The following is a 14,356-nucleotide window of genomic DNA, read 5'->3' on the forward strand; positions in this document are numbered from 1 at the left end:
TTACAATTTTGCTAACGACTCACAAACCTTCCCAGTGCAAACTGGGTTAGGAAATTTTAGTTGTGTTGTTTGTTTTGGTTGTCAGGAGCCCGCCCGTAGAACGGAGGTTGTTGTATGTCGAAGATCGAAGAAGTCAGGAGTCCGCCTGTAGAACAGAGGAACATTTTTCAAGATCAAGCAGTGACCCACTGGAAAGCAGAAGGTTACAACAGAAATTCCTAGCATTCAATCCAAGTTAGAAATAGTAGAAGCTCGCCTCAAGAATGCGAGTCAACAGTCTGGGATGATCAACAAAAGCTGGTCGCAAAAACAAAAACAAGAGGAGAAAAGAGGGGAAAAGAAACCAAAGTACGGAAGTGGAGAACAAATGTGGTCTGCTCAAGAACTAGCACCTACAGCTAGCAGTATCAAGGTTCAAATCCGAAGTCTATATGAAGCACCATTCAAGACTCAAGACCAAGATTCAGAAGACTTGCGGATAGGAATCCTTGTAACTAGTAGCTGATAGGCTTAGTTAGTCTTTTTCAGTTTTCATTTTTGTTGTAATGACAGGACTGCGGACCGGAACCTCAACGGAACGGCACCTCGATCGGCTCTTCACCTCGGTACACTTCACCATCTCTCTCATTTCCGAACTACACGTGGCCTGATTCCTGTATAACCAAGGATATGTAGGCAGCTCAGTTACCAGGGCTCGGTCACATTCCCTCCCTTTCCTTAGTGTAGTCCGTCCAAGTAATGGTCGGGTCAAAAACATGTCTAGTCGTTCTTTGTTGGAAAACTCTTCGTGTTTCCAGTCAAAGAGGGGCAGCTGTAGACACCTGATTTTTGACACTCCCCGAGAATTTTCACATTTTTAGCGTGAATATGTGAAATTGGGTCTAGTATAGCTATTTTAACTATTTTTACTTTATTTCATCGCAAAAAGAAAAATTACAAAAAATATATATATAAATTTTAGTTTATGTATCTCTCATAAACTTGAAAAATACAAAAATTGCACTTTATTTTTGTACTTTATATAATTTCGAAAATTACAAAAAAAAATAATTCTATTAATGTTTTGTAGTCATTTTAATTTGGAAAAAATGCAAAAATATTACTTTATATTTTATCTTTATATAAAAAACAAAAATTACAAAAAATAGTTTTATTACATTTTGTAGCTATTTTTAATCTTGAAAAATATACTTAAAAAGATATAGTTTTGTTTAAATATTAGTCTTATTTTTGTTAGTTATTTTGCTTACATAGGACTAGTTGAGCAACGTCGTGTTCCTATTTCTCGGGTCCGGGCAAAAGAATAATATTCGGATTCAAACTACCCGGTTTTAGGCCTAATTTTCGGACTTAGCCCATAATAAACCGAGTCCATGACACATGGGGAACCCCACCACGCGTGGGGGACACAAGTCTCGAACCCCACCACGCGTGTGGCTCATTTCCCTGGGCAAAACCATTACAAAGGCACGGTCAAAATTTTTTTTGAAGGGGGGACTTTTGAAATTTTTGAAAAAGAAAGAAAATTTCCGGAGACTGTTCATCTTCTTCTTCAAAAGAAGAAGAAGAAACCCTAGGTTACCAGCTCACTCCTCCTCCTCCCAGCTCCCCCCCCTCGTCGTCACTGTCCAACCAACGACCAAACAACTACCGAACACCACCACCCATCACCAGGCACCACCCCAAAACCACCACCAAACGACCACCCGTCCCCTCCAAAACTCCAACGCCATAACCGTCGTCACCTGAACACCACGTCCAAACGACCACCTGCTCCGACGACACCATCTCCCTCGTCGTCTTGCAACCAGTCCGTCGACCACTGCCCAAACGACCATACTCCACCGTCGTCGTCGATGTCCCCGACCTACTGTCCAAACGCCATAACCATCAACAAAAACCACCTCCATCACGAACCAGTCGCACCTCCGTCAACCACCATTGCCATCCGCCACGAGCTCCAGCTCCACCCAAACCAGTCCGGCAGCAGCATCGTCAAAACGTCAGTAGCCCTCCCCCCCGTCGTAACTAAAACCAGTCGCGACAAAACCAGTCGCGACACTCCCTCACGTCGGAACGACCATCGCTGCTTTCCGTTCAGCCCCCTCACGTCCAAATGACCACCTGGAAAAACCAGTCCCAGCCGTGACTCATTTTGGGTCCGTTCGTGTTCGAGTTTCTGGCGCGAGCTATTAAGTCCGAGCTCTGACGACCTTCTCTATGGTTTCCCGTTCGAGGTTATCCGTCGAGGTCAGTGTTGAGTGTTGGTCCATGGCTCTATCCGTCTCTGTTTGTTCAGGTTAGTAAACTTCAAGCATTAGACAAGGAAATGTTACGGAATGTTCAAAAAATGCAATATAGAAATTGGTATGGTAATTTTCTGCCCATGTTTCACCGTATGCATTTTGTTCATTTTTGCGTTGTGTTATTCTTGTTTATTTGATGTCATTTAATTAAGTTGGGCTAGTTGTTCTATGACACAAGTTTGACGTTAATTTGTTCGTGGTCCTTTGCTTAGTTCGTTCGGACAAAATTAGCATTAGTACTTGTTGTTACCACTTCCGAAACACCCATTCACTAGACTCATTTTATTAAATCTTGACAAGCTATGAGATTTTAGTTGTAAAGAAGTCGTAAGGTTTAGTATTGTTAAAGGCGTAAAAATGGCATCCTTTTTTAAAAAATAAATAAATAAAAAATAAAGAATAAATAAATAAATAAATAAAAATGAGACGAGCCTCGCCAAATAGAAAATACAAGCTGCGGGGCCCTCTACATGTATATATTAAATACTTAGATTCCGGGACGGGCCGTTTAGCAAATTTCACGGCCCCACCCAAAATAATAATGCGCTAGTTGCTTTAGGCGCGCCTTTAATAATTTATTCTCCCTAACTCGGGTGCACATTTATGTGACCCAAATCCAAATCTCAGCAGAGTTGAAATGTGTCTCTAAATCGCGGGTACATTGATTGTAACGTGGTTCGAGATGCATGTCCACGACGTTGCAAATTCTTTTTTTTTTAAAATAATAATGAGATGAGCCTCGCCGAATAAAAATACAAATTGTGGGGCCCTCAGTAAACATTTGCTTTAAATTACTCAGAATTCAGGAGGGCCGTTTAGCGAATTTCACAGTCTTCCCAAAATAATAACGCGATAGTCTCTTTAGGCGCATGTTTAATATTTTACTTTCTTAAGCCTAGGTTTGCATTTCATGCGACCCGAATCCAAATCCCAAAACATCAAATAAAACGTGTTCCGGATTGCGGGTGCATTTCATGTGACGCAGTCCAAAGACGCGTTTTAAGCGATGTTCACATTTCTTTTAAAAAACAATAATAATAAAGCGGTTAAAAGATAAAATTTGCACATAAGTTCATATTCGTATAAAATCAGATAATTAAGCCGAATATAACAGTTGAGCGACCGTGCTAGAACCACGGAACTCGGGAATGCCTAACACCTTCTCCCGGTAACAGAATTCCTTATCCGGATTTTTGGTACGCAGACTATAATATAGAGTCATTCTTTTCCTCGATTCGGGATTAAAATTGGTGACTTGGGACACCCTAAATCTCCCAAGTGGCGACTCTAAAATAAATAAACAAATCCCGTTTCGATTGTCCTTAAATTGGAGAAAACTCCCTTGCGCCCTCTCGGGTGTGTAAAAAGGAGGTGTGACAATCACCCAAAAACATCTTTCTTCTTTTCTTTGATTTCTATTGCTAGTTTATGATTAATCTTATCTTAGTTTGTTTACCCATAGTTATGAGTAGCTAAATCTTTTGTCTAAGGTTTTGATGGAACCTATTGGGGGATGAACTTCTTGTTTATGTGAATACAAATTGCTAGTTTCAATCTTTATTTATTCAACTATGTTCTTGTTGCAGTTAATTGACAGGATCCTTAATTAGCTGTGCCTATTTATTGTGCATAACTCGGGAGAGAGTGCATATTTAGGTTATTGTTGAATAACACCACTCCTAAAGTATAAGAGGAATCTATAACTGCGGGTTTAAAGGCGGGATTAGGAATAACGAAGCCTTGGGTGCAATCTTAAGTGAACTGTGTTAATTAAAGCTAGCTAGTGTATCTCGGGAAAGTGCAATAGTATATTACTGTGATTACTCGGGAGAGATTTATGGTAAGACGAGCGTTCATGATTGATAGAGAAGTGTTGGTACATTTGTATGATTCATAAACAGAAGGGATTCCATCAATAGGGGAAATCTTTACCTTAGCTTTATCTCATCATTGTTTACAACCTTAGCGTTTTAGTTTACAGCTTGTTTAATTTACTTGCAATCTTAGTTACTAAAGAAACCATCAACTTGTGATTCAAACATTTGGGAAGCTGGTTCTGAAGAGTTTAGTGAGTCTAAAGATTGTGATTGATAGGTTAACTCTCTGTGGGATTCGACTCCGGACTTGTAAACCGGATTATATTTGCAACGACCGCATTGTCCTTTTTATAAGTCATAGTTGGGCGTGACCAAATTTTGGTGCCGTTGCTGGGGAGTTAACGGAATTATCAATTACCATTGATAGAAATACAAAAATTCTTAGTGTAGGCAGTTTCTCTACACCCAATTTTTGATTGAAACTTTTGACGGTTGTTGACTTGGTTGCACAGGTGTATGCCTAGAAACTCTACTAGGATTGGAGAACTACTTGAAGGACTCTCAGACCCTGAGAAAATATTCAGGGCATTAAACCGTGCCAACAGAAGACTTCAACCACCTCAACAAATAGACAAATTCGAAACTGACATGGGAGACGCAATCGACCCCAACGGAAATGGCAGGCATGAGAAAGTCAACTTGAATGTCAGAGAAGCGGCACCCCTGGTGCCCGAAGGTGCACTGTATGACTGGGCACATCCCACATCTGACAATTTGGCTACTGCCATAGTTGTGCCCGCAATACAAGCTGAGTCGTTCCAGATCACAAATAACATGCTGCACTTGTTGCAAAACAAGGGACTCTTCTCTGGGACACAACTTGAAGATCCTCAGCAACACCTGAAGAACTTCCTGTCAATCTGCAAGACCCAGAGGCAGCCCAATGTCACTCCAAAGGCTATCAGGCTATTATTGTTCCCATTCTCGGTGACAGGAGCTGCACAGGTTTGGCTAAACTCACTCCTCATAAATTCTATAGCAACGTGAGATGAGTTAGTCAAGCAGTTTCATAACAAGTTTCATCCACCCAACGAAACTGCCCAACAAATTGATGAGATCGTGAGCTTCAAGCAGAAACCGATGGAGACACTGCATGAAACATGGGGTAGGTTCAAAGGAATGTTGGTTATGTGTCCACATCATGGCATTCCAGAACAGATGTTAGGACAACGATTTTATATGGGACTGTCAGATGGGTTGAAGAATATTATGGATGCCTCAGCTGGTGGGGCATTCCTGAGCAAGACATGGAGTGAAGGTCAGAGTTTACTAGATAAAATGTCACAGAATTCGGGATGGACATTCATGAATGCACCCATCACTCCAGTGGTGCACTCCGTGCCTCTTGATCCTTCAAACACTATGGCTGAAAATATGGCGACTCTCCTGACACAAATGAGCATCCTCACCAAAAAGGTGGAGGAATCAGGGCAGAAGCAGCAGGTACACATAGTAGATACTACCAATGGGGGGCATGTGCACATCTTGCATTAGTCAGCCAATTGGTAATCCTTGGAATACAGAGCTTGATCATCATCATCAGCACCCTGAAGATATGAACTATGTTGCTAACTATGGGGGTCAGAGACAGGGAAATCAGAACTGGGGTCAGCAGACTCAGCAGCAGTATAGACCACCTCAGCCACAATATAACGCCGGAAACATGGGAGTTATGAGACCCCCCAACAATATGGCACCGTATCCTAGACCACATGGGTACAACAATTAGCAGCAGGGGTACCACCCTCCTCAGCAGCTGCATGGTGGAAGACAGGACGATGGGTTTGCTAGACTGGAAGCAATGATGCAGCAGGTTATTGGGTCCACTGCGAAGATAAACGAGAGAGTAGATGCACATGACGCAGCTATCAAAAAATATTGAAGTGCAAGTGGGCCAAATTTCAATGTCTCTGAACAATCGTCCTCAAGGGACGCTACCTGCAGATACCCAAATCAATCCTAAAGATCAGGGCCCGAAGCAGCTGATGGCGGTGAGTCTCCGTAACGGCAGGGATCTCGACGAAGAGCAAGAGAGAGCTCGTCACAATATACAGGCTGAGACACTCATTCAGGTACCCATTGAGCTAGATGAATCCATAAGGCTGACAGATGTGGCAATCCAGACTGCTCAGGAAGAAAAGAATACTCCGCAGGAGACCGAGAAAGTTGCTAAAACAGTTGAAGAGCCGGTAGTGGAGATAGTAGCCGAGAAAGAAAAGTCCCAAGTGATTGGGAAGAAAAGCCCTCCTCCACCATTTCCACAGAGGTTAGCCAAGCATCAAAAGGATGAGCAGTACAAAAAGTTCTTTGAGATGCTCAAGCAAATTCAAGTAAATATTCCATTAATTGAAGCCTTAAAGGAGATGCATGGATACGCAAAAATGATGAAAGACTTAATGTCCCAGAAATTTGATTTCCAAGACTTGGCTACGGTGACACTTACTCAGACGTGCAGTGCAGTGGTAACTAGACTTGTTGCTGAAAAGCTCTCTGATCCAGGGAGTTTTACTATTCCATGTACAATTGGAAACTTTGCTTTTGCGAAAGCACTCTGTGATTTAGGGGCCAGCATTAATCTTATGCCCCTGGGCATTTACAAGAGGTTGGGCATTGGGAGAGCTAGACCCACCTCTATGTTGCTGCAGCTGGCTGACAGGACTGTGAAGCGTCCGTTTGGGATCCTGGATGATGGACTTATTCAGGTGGGGAAATTCGTGTTCCCTACAGATTTTGTAATATTGGATTGCAAGGTGGATGAAGAAATTCCTATCATCTTAGGAAGACCTTTCTTGGCCACAGGGACAACTCTTATTGATTGTGAGACCGGGGAGCTTAAGATGAGGCTCAATGACGAAGAGATCATATTAAATGTGCAGAAATCTATGAGGCGCCCAAGTGAGTTTGCAAATTGCTCTCTTATTGATGCAGTGGATGTAATCGTACAGTCTGATGATTATGTGTTGACGATTAAGGATACCCTCGCTGCATGTTTGACGAATTTGGAGGAAGTGAACGGTGAGGACTTGGCAGAATGGGTGTTGGCATTGGAAGGTAGAGGGTTCTGGGATAGAGAACTAGAGTTCGAGCCCCTACACTTAGGAAAGAGAGAAACTCCTCCAGCTAAGCCATCCATTGAAGAACCACCGAAGCTGGAACTAAAGCCACTGCCAACCCACCTCAAGTATGAATTTCTGGGACCCGACTCCACTCTACCTGTTATTATCTCACCTGGTTTGTTAGATGTGCAGGTCCAACAACTTCTACAGGTATTGAAGGAGTGCAAAACTGTCATTGGGTGGACCATGGCAGACATCAAGGGGATCAGCCCCGCTTACTGCATGCATAAGATTCTGCTGGAAGAGGGGCACAAACCTTCCAGGGAACATCAGAGGAGGCTGAACCCAAATATGAAGGAAGTGGTGAAGAAGGAGGTGATAAAGTGGTTAGATGCGGGAATCATTTTCCCAATCTCTGACAGCAGCTGGGTTAGCCCAGTTCAATGTGTGCCTAAGAAGGGTGGCATGACGGTTGTAAAGAATGACAACAATGAACTAATCTCAACGAGAACAATCACAGGCTGGAGAATTTACATGGATTATCGAAAGTTCAATCTAGCCACCCGGAAAGACCACTTCCCACTTCCCTACATCGATCAGATGCTGGATAGATTGGCGGGGAGGTCACACTTTTGTTTTCTGGATGGGTACTCAGGGTACAATCAGATTTCCATTGCACCTGAGGACCGAGAGAAGACCTCTTTCACATGCCCTTATGGCATTTATGCCTTTAGGAGGATGCCCTTTGGCCTATGCAATGCACCCGCCACATTGCAACAGTGCATGATGGTCATATTCACTGACATGGTTGAGGATATAATGGAGGTGTTCATGGATGACTTCTCAGTGGTGGGGAGTTCATTTGATGAGTTCCTGGTGAATTTGACGTGTGTGCTGAAACGGTGCATCGAGACTAATCTGGTGCTGAACTGGGAGAAGTGCCATTTCATGGTACAAGAAGGCATAGTCTTGGGGCACTGAGTGTCAAGCAAGGGAATAGAAGTAGATCGAGCAAAGGTTGATGTAATAGCAAAGCTGCCTCCACCAACTTCGGTCAAAGCAATCAGAAGTTTTCTTGGACATGCCGGTTTCTACCGGCGGTTCATAAAAAACTTCTCCAAAATCACCAAACCTCTCTGTAAGTTACTAGAGAAAGATCACCCGTTTGTATTTTCTGATGATTGCAGGGTAGCGTTTGAGGAGTTGAAGCAGAGGCTGGTCATAGCACCCATCATTGTTGCCCCCAACTAGGAGCAACCATTCGAACTAATGTGTGATGCTAGTGACCACGCAGTGGGGGCAGTGCTGGGCCAGCAGAAGGACAAATTGATGCACCCTATCTACTATGCCAGCAGAACGCTGAGTGGAGCCCAGTTGAACTATACGGTGACTGAAAAAGAGATGCTAGCTGAGGTGTTCGCAGTCGATAAGTTCTGATCCTACCTGATAGGATCAAATATAATCGTCTACACTGACCATGCCATTCTTAGATACTTAATAGAAAAGAAAGACTCTAAGCCACGCCTGATTCATTGGGTGTTGCTGCTGCAAGAGTTCGATCTTGAAATACGTGACCGCAAGGGCACTGAGAATCAAGTCGCTGATCACCTATCACAACTTGAGAGAGCTGAAAATGCGATTGAAGTTGAGGAAATTCTGGAAACTTTTCCGGACGAGCAACTGCTCGCCACCACTCATCAGGAAGCGCCATGGTATGCAGACTTGGCCAATTACCTGGCCAGTGGTATAGTTTCTCACGACCTTTCATCGGTCCAGAGGAAATGATTTTTTTGTGAAAGCCGCTTGTACTCTTGGGATAAGCCATATCTCTTTCGAATATGCCTGGATAACATGATCCGTAGATGCGTCTCCGAGATAGAACAATCTTCTATTTTGCAGGCTTGTCATGCATCGGCTTATGGTGGACACTTTGGAGGGATCAGGACAGCAACAAAGGTGCTAGAGGCCGGATTTTTCTGGTCGACTGTGTTTAAAGATGCCCACTCATGGGTGAAGGGTTGTAATGAATGTCAACGCACTGGGAACATTTCCTGGCGCCACGAGATGCCCATGAACCCAATTCAGGAGATAGAAGTGTTCGACGTCTGGGGAATTGATTTCATGGGTCCCTTCGTCGGCTCTTATGGTAATAAATACATCCTTGTTGCCGTAGACTATGTGTCCAAGTGGGTGGAAGCTATAGCATTGCCCACCAATGATGCGAAAGTGGTGGTGGAGTTTCTAAGGAAGAACATATTCACCTGCTTCGGGACACCACGAGCGATTATCAGCGACGGAGGCACTCACTTCTACAATAGAGCCTTCGAGAAGTTTCTTATAAAATACGATGTGCGCCACAAGGTGGCTACTCCATACCACCCGCAAACTAGTGGACAAGTTGAGGTATCCAACAGGGAAATCAAGAGTGTGTTAACGAAAACTGTGAATGCCAGAAGAACTGTTTGGGTAAGGAAGCTAGATGATGCACTCTGGGCCTACAGAACAGCTTTCAAGACACCAATTGGTATGTCACCATACAAGTTAGTGTTTGGGAAGGCCTGTCACTTACCTGTAGAACTCGAGCATAAAGCGTGGTGGGCAATCAAACAACTAAACTTAGACATGGAAGCTGCGGGCACGTCAAGAGTCACAAAATTGCATGAGCTCGAGGAGTTCCGGTATCTTTCTTTTGAGAGCACAAAGTTGTACAAAGAGAGAATGAAGAGGCTATACGATCAGAACATTGTTGAGCGAAATTTCAAACCTGGGGACATGGTACTTCTATACAACTCAAAACTGAGGTTGTTCCCGGGTAAGCTGAAGTCATGATGGTCTGGACCATTTCGAGTTGTTGAAGTTTTCTAGTTAGGAGCAGTTGACGTTGCCACTGAGAATGACTCTCGTACATTTAGAGTCAATGGTCAGATATTGAAGTTGTATGTGGGTATGAGCGAGCCCAAGGAAGGGTCTCAACTGTAGTTGACTGAACCGGGGAGGTCGAGCAAGCTTTAACTGCACTCATTTGGGTCGTGCCGCGACGTTAAATCAGGCGCTGCATGGGAGGCAACCCATGAAATTGTTGTAAGTGTAACTCTCCCTAAAATAAAAATAAAAAAAACAAAAAAAAACATCAGAATCAGAGACGCGGTCAGACCGTGGTCAAACCGCGGTACTGACCCTTCTCTGAACCCAGGCCATCGCGGTTACACCGCGATCGCGGTACAACCGCGGCCAGGGAGACCCTCTGAAGTTTTTCGTTTTAAATTTTTCTCTTTTCACCTTTTACCCAAAATACCCCCCACCTACCACTAACCCCCCCCCCCCAATTCGCCCAGCTTCAGCTAAACACCCCCCTCACTCCCTTCTCTCTAATTTCTTTCCCATTTCTCTCTATCTTCTCTCTTCTCTTCTCATCTTCACATCACTCCATTATCATCCTCCCCTACTATCCACCTTCTTCATCCACTTTCTCTCAACCAAACAAGTAAGTTGCTCTTTCTCTCTCTCTATTTCATCTTCTAACTTAGTATAATTTAGCATAATTGTATTTAGTTTAACCCTAGGTAGGGTTAGTATAACTTTTGTCAATTTTTGCTTTCTTTCATGGTTTTTATTGTGGTATGGTACTGTTGTGAAATTGTTTGGTGTCATAGTGTGTGGGCCTTCATGGTGTTTATGATGTTTTAGCCTAGAAATCATTTTTTGGGGTGTAGTTGTATTATGCACTATGTGGGTCAAAATATTGGAATTTTTGTGATATTATGGGGCGGGTTATACCCACTCCTAATTAGGGGGTGTTATACTTGGTGATTGGGGGTGTTGTCACTGTTTGATAATATGTGCAGGAGTAGTGTGGGGTGGTGTAGGCCGAATGTTGTACGTAGTTCTATTGTGAGGCCTCTATGGAGATTGTAACCTTCCCTACCTTGCTTGTGTGGCTAATCTGCCAAGATGAACTCAATGGGGATGGTGTTTTGGTGCCATAGGGTGGCGAAGTCTGAGTACCCATCTGACGGGCACTAATTAGGATGAATTTGATGGTTATGAATTTTCCTGACTCATTGCAGGTATTATGGCCCGTAAAAAGCAAAAGAGAGGGGCGGGCACATCCCAACAACCGACATATGACGAGTCTAGGTTTGAATCGGAACGAGCGGAGGATGATTTTAATGCCAAGGCTGATAAGAACTTCATTCAGGAGTTGTAAATTGACCGGGCAGACCTCCGCGTGGAACAGGAGGAAATGTATGAAGAAATTCGAAGGCGAGAAATGGAATTCCTCTTTGATGATCCTGGCCCAGTGAACCGGATGATAGTTAGGGAGTTCTACGCGAACTACCCAGCACATATGCTGCGGGAGGTGACTGTGCGAGGCACAAGGGTAGATGCCTTAATTGAAACTATCCGCCAGGTATTGAGGCTACCCCGGTTCACGGGCGATATTGACTACTACCACGACAGACCATGTGTTACATGGGAAGTTATGACTGATGTACTTTGTGCTGGTGGGCGACCAACCTGGATCAAGGACCACATTACCCTGAACTCCAACTCTTTCACGCACTTGGCTAAGTGTTGGTTGACTGTCATCTGCAGCTGGTTCATGCCCTCCAGAAACACCACAGACGTGAACTTCAACAGAGCCCTATTAACTTGGTGTTTCGTGACGAAGAAGGATTTTGATGCAGCACAGGTAATTGGTGACGAAATGGTCCTGCGGGGACCGCTGCTGTCAAAGGAATTTTACTTCCCTTCCTTGGTGACTGCACTGTGCTTGCGGAGGAGGGTCCCCACTGATCCTGCTGATGGAGCATTGGCACCTGAAGCACCATTCCGAGCTTCACGCATCTGAGTGGGCAGGGGCACACGTACAAAAATTGTGCTAGATGATGAGGCTGATGACCCGGTTCCTTTTGCACCGTCCAGGAGATCTCTTGACAGTGCCGGACCCTCTCGGCACCCCCATACTGGGGCAGGCTTTGCCAGATCTCAGTCTACCAGGCCTATGCTATGTTCCATGGAGGAAGAGGTCGCGGATCTCCGCACCTCAGTGGATGGCCTACACACACGGATGGATGCCATGTCTCAGAGGCAGGCCCGGTCTAAGAACAGGTTCATGGCCTGGTTCCGTGCTTTGGGGAGAGCTTGCCATGTAGACCCCAGCACAGTCTCCGACTCTGATTGAGTCTCAGGGAAGTCTTCTTACCCTTCTGCTCTTTACTTTCTTGATATGACATGGGGACATGCCATGATTTTAAGTGTGGGGTGGGAGACTTGCTCTAGTTATATTTGTACTGTACATAGACATTGTGTGTGTTGTAGCATGAAATTGATGTTGCTGTATATAATTGCCTGTAATTATATTAGGAGTCTGACTTGGCCCAACGACGAACACTTGTCGACGGGTCTCTTGAGGGTCCAAGTCGGATATATATTTAAAAAAAACAAATTTAAAGGTAGAGGACTCTTCCTGAGGACGGACCACTGGGACAGTACTCTTGAGGGAAGTAGTCCATGAAGATTTTTTTATTTTATTTATTTTTATTTTTAGGTAGTATAGTAAGTCCCCCTTGGTTTTTCTTTTGGCCACGATTCTTTTCCAAGGGTTTTTCTTGAACCGGGTTAGGTAGATTTTTCTTTTGTAGTTAAGACTAAGATGGGTAAAGGCTAGAATGCTACCTCTGATGTACACACCTGCAATCAACCAAAATGAACCTGAGAGTATGACGTCTAGGCTCAGTTGTGGACTTGTAAATCTATGCCTTAATTTTGCACATCTTGCTTTGCTTGAACGCTCGTATGAGTGTGTTGATAGACTGATCCCGAACGAGTTACATGCTAAGTGTGTGTGAGATTTTACTTGCATTCTGTGCGTGCGTGCGATACCTAGAACTTGCCCTGTGTGTTTGCAAAGCGAAATAGAAGCTGTTGGGTTTTAGAGATGATTGAGACATTTCTTTGTGTAAGCCTACATATAATGGTGAATCCACCTGTCTATATTGCCATAGTTAACCCCTTTGAGCCTGAAGCCTGTTCTCTGATAACCCTATAATGACCTATATCCATGTGTTTGAATAGCTGATTGTTTGAACCTATACCTCCGAAAAACACTTGAATCACTAAAGAACATACAAAAGTCAAAGTGTGGGGTGATAGGGAGTTAGCGAAAAAAATGGGGAATCAGGAATGAATTATTTGAATGGTGCACTTGTATTTTAAAAAAAGAAACAAAAAAAAAAGCCAGTTTCACCTAAAGGAAAGTAGGGGTCACATGTGAAACAAAAAAATGTGGAGGAATGATTGGGCTGAGCAGGAAAATTGAGATAACAGGAAGTGTGTATTAAAAGTGCTTAGGGAGGTTAGTCACTACATCCAAATGTATCCTACCCGTCCTTTAACCTACATTACAACCAAATAAAGACCTCTTGATCTTTGACTAAAACAGCTCGATTAGTAGAGTACTACACTAGGGGCAAGCTTATGGTGTGTCTGTGCGGCATGTGAATGTTCTTTGCTGAGAGTGAGTGAATTCTTTCTATCTTCAGTTCTTTTTGTTTGAATTTTATGCATGTGGAACTTCTCTCAGACTTTTTGATGTGAGGGAATGTGACTCGGAAAGGAAAAGTAAGTCTTCACCTCTGTTAGAGTAACTAGAGTGAGCGCAAGTGTGTCATGGCAGTAGAGTCTGCATCTGGGGTATGACCGGCACATTGCTTAGGTTGTTCCGTCAAAATGGTGGGTGTGACATATTTGGGGTAAAGCATCAAATGGTTAGGCTTTTAAGTGTGGTTTAGCTTGCTCGAGGACGAGCAAGGGTTTAAGTGTGGGGTGTTGATAATAGGTGAATTTAACTATATTCAGGCCCTAAATAACCGCCTTCTTGCATAGTTTTAATAATAAAAGTGATAACAAAATACTCTTATTAGTGCTTTTCATGATTTGCAGGTTATATATGACTAGGAAAGGCTAGGGAGCACTTTTGGAGTCAAAAAAAAATGAAGAAAGAGAGGCCAACCGTGAAATGTCCCAAGTGAACCACGCAAAAACAGGCTGAAGAATCAGAAAAATGACTCTGTCGCGGTTCCACCGCTACCGCGGCAGAGCCGCGGTGACGGAT

General features: G+C 43.7%; 1 protein-coding gene across 1 annotated transcript; it reads left to right on the plus strand.

Annotated features, from left to right (window-relative positions):
* The first annotated feature begins 9,303 nt into the window (after window positions 1-9,303).
* LOC142174366 (uncharacterized) lies at window positions 9,304-11,446 on the plus strand. Its single transcript, XM_075240149.1, has 3 exons — window positions 9,304-10,014; window positions 10,105-10,183; window positions 11,307-11,446. The coding sequence occupies exons 1-3, from the start codon at window positions 9,304-9,306 to the stop codon at window positions 11,444-11,446; spliced, it is 930 nt and encodes a 309-aa protein (XP_075096250.1).
* Window positions 11,447-14,356: the final 2,910 nt, after the last annotated feature.

The sequence above is a fragment of the Nicotiana tabacum genome, chromosome 20 (genome assembly GCF_000715075.1).
Source record: "Nicotiana tabacum cultivar K326 chromosome 20, ASM71507v2, whole genome shotgun sequence".
Lineage (NCBI taxonomy): Eukaryota > Viridiplantae > Streptophyta > Magnoliopsida > Solanales > Solanaceae > Nicotiana > Nicotiana tabacum.